Consider the following 6,000-nt stretch of genomic DNA (forward strand, 5'->3'; position numbering starts at 1 on the left):
AATAGTACAAGAGTCTCTGAACACTTCCCAAACAAATACTTAAAAACTATGTCTGATCCAGCTATGGTACTGTGCCAGTACAAAAACAACCTCCATTCCCAGGAAATCTTCAACAGATGTGAATGACTCTCGCCCCTGGGTAACAAGACAAATCAAGAAGAATATCCTAGACAGGCTCATATTTTGCCATCTCTGTCACTTTAGATCACGGAGCAGACCTGGCTTCCAGAGCTGTCAATGCAGAAACAGAAAACCTTGTGGGCAATGGGTAGGACTGCACATCACTACCTGAATCTTTTTCTTTAACACATGTTTTGTTTTAAACAGAGTTATCGCCAAGTTCGTTTGAATGAACTCTTACAAGAGCATTCGAGGGCAGCTAACCTCATTGTCCTGTGAGTTGCACAATTTTATCTTTAACTTGGAGAATAATTTGATGTGAGTAGGGATTCTGGACTAGATCAACAGAAATACTTGTATTAACTCCTTGAGGGCAAAGTTACTACTTAAGCATGTTCTGAAGAGCTTAAATCCAGGCTGACAGTTCTCTGGGACTACACTAAATACGAATCTTTCCTCATACTTCTTCATAGCTTAAAGTAAATCTCTGAAAATGTGTCAAAAATGTAATCTTCACATCCCACTCTATATGTTGCAGTATTACACCTGCTTATCCACCTGCAGGAAATACTCATTATGCTTCCGTTCCCCTGTTCTCCTTCAAGCTATTAAGAACACAAAGTTTGAGAAAAGATTCTTTTCTCAATAGAGTTGTTAGCCAAGACTGACTTCAAGCTATGTGAAACCGAATAAGATGATGAATTGCATAAAGAAAAATCTCACCAATAAAGATACAAAAACTCATTTTCAGACCAGTTCTCAGAAAGTTTAGACAGTTTCCTAAACATAGTCAGTACATTAGTATTTCTAATGCAGAGATAAACCTCTTTAGTCCTCTTACCTGGGTCTCAAAATAGGAGTGACCGTGTAATATTTACCATAAATGGTAATATATAATATATATTATATAATATATAATAAAATATAAATGGAGATACTGATGGACTGCAAAAATGTGCATGTACTGGACCTTTTTATTTTTTTTTCCATTTCATTGTGTGTGGAGCTTTATGGTGCTGAAAATGCTTCTTTACCTATTCAGGAGAAAGGTATTCTCAAGCAGTTCATATTCACTACAAGTAACCATGTTAATGGCATTAACCAGGTGACCAAGAGTTTGCAAGATTAAGACCCGGTGTTAGCTTTGTGCTTTGTAAGATGAAAATAATCATGCAGACTAATTATGAACATTCAGAGTTGCATATGAACAGCCAACATTTTCTGCTTAATATTTAGTGAGATGCATGTCTCCCTTTTTCTTAATAACGTTAATGTTGATTTTCTGTCTATCTGAACAGGAGTCTCCCAGTGGCAAGAAAAGGAGTAGTGTCCGATTACCTGTATATGGCTTGGCTAGAAATTCTCTCAAAGAACCTTCCTCCAATCCTAATGGTCAGAGGCAACCACAAGAACGTACTGACTTTCTATTCTTAGAAAACCTTCAGTGCCTAGAGGACCCCGTGTTTGATTTCAGCACCCACATTTTTAATGGCAGTGCTTTAGTAAGGACACACTTATCTAATAGAGATCTAAAGCCTCACTTACCAACAGAAAATTTCTCAAAAACTTAAGGCAACACAGTGGAGAGCGAGACAAGAAAATGTGACTGGTGCCTGGTGGCATTACACTCCAGCAAAGGTAAAAAGAAAAATACACTTATGTATAACGAGAGACAGCCAGTATTTTAAAAACACAAGGAAGAAACTCCACTAATTTAATACAGTATCTAAAATGCTTTTGACATTTATCCTAGAAACCAAAATGAACAGCTAAATGCAACAAGTATTACACCTATAAATAAATACTTCCTTCAAATTGCACGGTCATAGTTGCTAGTAGACACAAAGGAAAATGAAAATCAAATGCACCGACTTGGAAGAGAGGAAAAACAAGAACTATGGCATCCATCAGGTCAGAGCCATGCACTGACATAAAACAAGCAGAATACCCGCAATGCCGTTTAATTATAATATTGCCAAATTAAAACCTACGCCTAGAGCAGATGCCTTTACCTAAATTGTAATGCTAATTTAATGCAATGTTAATTCAAATGCTTCTAATTAACTTGCAAACAAAAAAAGTTGCATAGATAATGATTCTATATGACAAGAGCTGATAATGAATTTTCGAGCTCTGACATGGACTGGAATGTATGATTGCAATAACTAAAGGTGGTATGCAAATTTCAAAAAGAAATTAGTGAGATACTAAATATTCAGACAATTTTTGCTATGAATGTTATGAGTTAAAATAATCTGAGATTATACTTTTGGGTAATATATACAGTGATTTTTGCAAGTGATTAGAGAACAAAATAAACTTGATTAGCTGAGTTGAACGCCTTATTCTTTATTTATATAAAGTTTTATGTAGCTATATATTTCCTAGACTTTCTAAATAATACTCATTACATATCAACTTGAAATAAAATAAATCCATTAAGCTGAGCGTTTTTCTACTTTCTATTCTGCAACATTACAGCACTTCATCATTTCAGCTGTCAATAAAAGTAGATTCTCTTTTTCATGGGGAAAGCTATATCCAATGTGTAAGCATTATTTAAATTAAAGGCCATTAAGGAGTACAGCTCCTTGGGAGAGATTAACGGAAATCTAAGCCCCAAGAAAGCCAGCGGACCCTGATTTTCACTAAATGCTTATTACAAAGCAGGCCTCAGATTCCATCTTTGCTTGAATTATGAGAACATAACTTGTGGAGGACCTAGCACTTCATCTCCAAAAACACCAAGTGTTTGATATTCATATTTTTCAAGTTTAGCAGCAGCAATTCAGCAGAACATGGTAATGCAGTCCAATAATCCATGTTTTATTTTCTCCATCTACTGAAGGCATAGTATGAAATACGGATATTTTCTCCTAACGCTCTTCCATTGCTCCTTCTTACACATTTACAACCAGGGTGAAAGATCACTTTGCAGTTTAACTGCAGGACACAGATATACGAGGTTCCTGGATACAATAAGACTTCTTCACAGCTCTGAGCAAACCAAACCTTGAATTCTGCACTTGCAAAACATGGAAATTATTCCCATCTTCACACTGATGTTAGCAATACTAAAGGAGCTTGTTACATGCTGTCAGGTCCTTCTGCCTTTGGAGAATTGTAATGGCCACCACCCTTTCCATCTCTCACTGCAGACAATAAGCAGATGTAATCTAAAAACAAGTTTTTAGTGGGGCTCTTATTAGACCTTCTGCAAGAGTCTCTTATCGCAAGATAGGGGAGGACTAGGGGCAAGTATGCAACTGCACTAAGCCCTTCAATCATGTACCCAAGTGAGGATACCTTCCTAAATATTCCCCATTGACTGAGAATTTACAGGAGTTGAGAACATTGCCTCAAAGCGATACTAGGGACCTAAGAAGATCTAAAAAGAGAAAAAGCACAATACGCATTAGCAATGGCGCTTTCAGCACTGCACGCACCTCCTTCACAACTATCACTGTGGGCAATGCAAAAATGAATCCCAAGAGGTTCATTTCTAAATGAGCAGCAGTCAAAAAGTAAGTACTACCACACATGTCAAGGTAAAACTCCTTGCTCAGACTGCAGAGATAAAGATGTATCCACACCACAACACTGTGGAATTTATAACCATCAACACAAACTACCTATAACAGCGCTTAACCATCTTAAAGTGAAGCATTATTTCCACAAATTGACAATTTCAACACAGCAGTTCCCAAGGAGCCTCTACTACATCACCCTCACCATAAGTTTTAACACATTTGCACAACTAATTTGGAGAGCGTGCTAATTATGAACTCTTGAATTGCAACTTGCAAAATTTTATCAGTCCGCCTCCCTTCCCACTCTGAAACAGATACTTCCTTTTTTTTTTTTTTACATACATTATGCATAAAACTGCTGAATTTTAATCACCATGTCAGTAACTGAATTCTAATTACACATTTGACAACTCTAGAAAAAAAAGTGGCTCTAAAATGTCTAGCACATTTTGAGCATATATCACACTACCAACTCTACACGTTTTTATAACCTAGTGTTGATTTGATCAGATACAACAAAAGCAAGCATTGATAAGGTGACCAAAGCAAATTGCACCCTGGGCTCCATCAGAAGAGGGGTGGCCAGCAGGGACAGGGAGGTGATTGTCCCTCTCTACTGCGCTCTCACGAGGCCCCATCTGGAGTACTGCGTCCAGGTCTGGGGCCCCCAATGCAAGAAAGACAGGGAGCTGTTAGAGAGGGTCCAGAGGAGGGCCACAAAGATGAGCAGAGCGCTGGAGCACCTCCACTACAAAGACAGGCTGAGGGAGCTGGGCTTGTTCAGCCTGGAGAAGAGAAGGCTGCGGGGTGACCTCACTGCAGCCCTCCAGTACCTAAAGGGAGCCTACAAACAGGAGGGGAGTCAGCTCTTTACAAGGGTAGATAATGGCAGGACAAAGGGAAATGGTTTTAAGTTGAAGGAGGGAAGATTTAGGTTTGATGTCAATGGGAAGTTCTTTACCAAGAGAGAGGTGAGATGCTGGAACAGGTTGCCCAGAGAGGCTGTGGATGCCTCGTCCCTGGAGGTGTTGAAGGCCAGGCTGGATGTGGCCCTGTGCAACCTGGTCTAGTATTCGATGTGGAGGTTGACAGCCCTGCCTGTGGCAGTAGGACTGGAGCTTAGTGATCCTTGAGGTCCCTCCCAAACCAAGCCGTTCTATGATTCAAAGATATGCAAGATGGAAAATACCTTTCTGTGAAGCAAAAACAAAAATACTTTGAAATTTCTTCAAAAGCCTGGATATCCAATACTTCAAACAGCTAAACCAGAGCTAAAGTGCTTAAGTATATGGCTCCAAACACTCACGGAAGTTTAAGAATGGGGAAATCTACTGTGGTACTCCCGTCTGAAAGGCAAATTTGTTACCTGGTATGCAGTAAGCCAAACTCACACACAGATGAGATACTGACTTACTGCAAAGTTGTGCAAGTTTGGGTACCAGCTGATCTGCCACAAAGCCAGCACACCCTGGAATTTTTGCAGCATTTCTTTATATGTGTTCTTATCACTTGGCCACTACCCTTATACAGCCTCCAGCCTACAATGGGTCAATTAAAGATAGGGCTCATCTCCCTACCTGCAGCCTTACTGGACAGGCTAATTAACTACACGTGTTCTGAAGGTGTTCCTAACTTCAAAGCCAAGTTTAGTCATCTAATTGTGATTAAGAGTTCCACTACTTAATCACTTCAGCAGATTCAAGGAGACAAAAGTACATATTTACTGTATCTAAGGATACGTAGACAAAAACTCGTGGGAAGGTTAGTCCTTACTGATAAGAGTTCCTCTCTTTGAGACTTAGCTAACAGTGTAGGTTAGATCAGTCTCATATTCTCTGAATTTTAGTTAATTAACATCAAGCAACACTTAAGATACACACTTCAATACAACATATAAACAGACAAAAGCTAACTTCACTAGAAAGGCAGCTGCTATGATTTTCTTAATCCATACGTTTAAATCAGGGAAGCAGAAAGCCAACCACGTGAATACTTTTCAAACCTCTAAGTTCTGTCTTTTTGAACCTCATGCAATATTTTTGCCTGCTTCCAAACTTCGTCCAAATCTGTAGAAATCCTACCTCTTTGGTCTACATATAAGCAACAACAATTAGTGTTAATTACTGTACAACTCCCTCCTTTTGGGGCTAACAACATAACTAGGGCCATTTTATTTCACAGGGCCATCATTCCTGCTTGAGACATTTCTTTTTCTAATGCATGTATAGCATCCATTATTTCTTTTCAATTACTTCTAAGGTGGCTGACATATTCATGATTGCCTTTTCCAATTGACTCACCCCTAACCAAGGAATAAACCACAGAGCAAAGGAGTGGAACGCAGAGGGCC

At 39.0% G+C, this 6,000-nt stretch overlaps 1 protein-coding gene across 2 annotated transcripts in view; it reads left to right on the forward strand.

Moving 5' to 3' along the window:
* SLC12A1 (solute carrier family 12 member 1) overlaps window positions 1-4,280 on the forward strand; it is a 52,647-nt gene extending 48,367 nt beyond the window's left edge. For both annotated transcript variants that reach the window (XM_021407318.1, XM_021407319.1), the window contains exons 25-26: window positions 328-395; window positions 1,419-4,280. In XM_021407318.1, coding sequence (XP_021262993.1) covers window positions 328-395; window positions 1,419-1,554 — 204 coding nt within the window. In that variant the 3' untranslated portion in view covers window positions 1,555-4,280. The remainder of the gene's footprint in view (window positions 1-327; window positions 396-1,418) is intronic.

The sequence above is a fragment of the Numida meleagris genome, chromosome 9 (assembly GCF_002078875.1).
Source record: "Numida meleagris isolate 19003 breed g44 Domestic line chromosome 9, NumMel1.0, whole genome shotgun sequence".
In the NCBI taxonomy this organism is placed as follows: Eukaryota; Metazoa; Chordata; class Aves; order Galliformes; family Numididae; genus Numida; species Numida meleagris.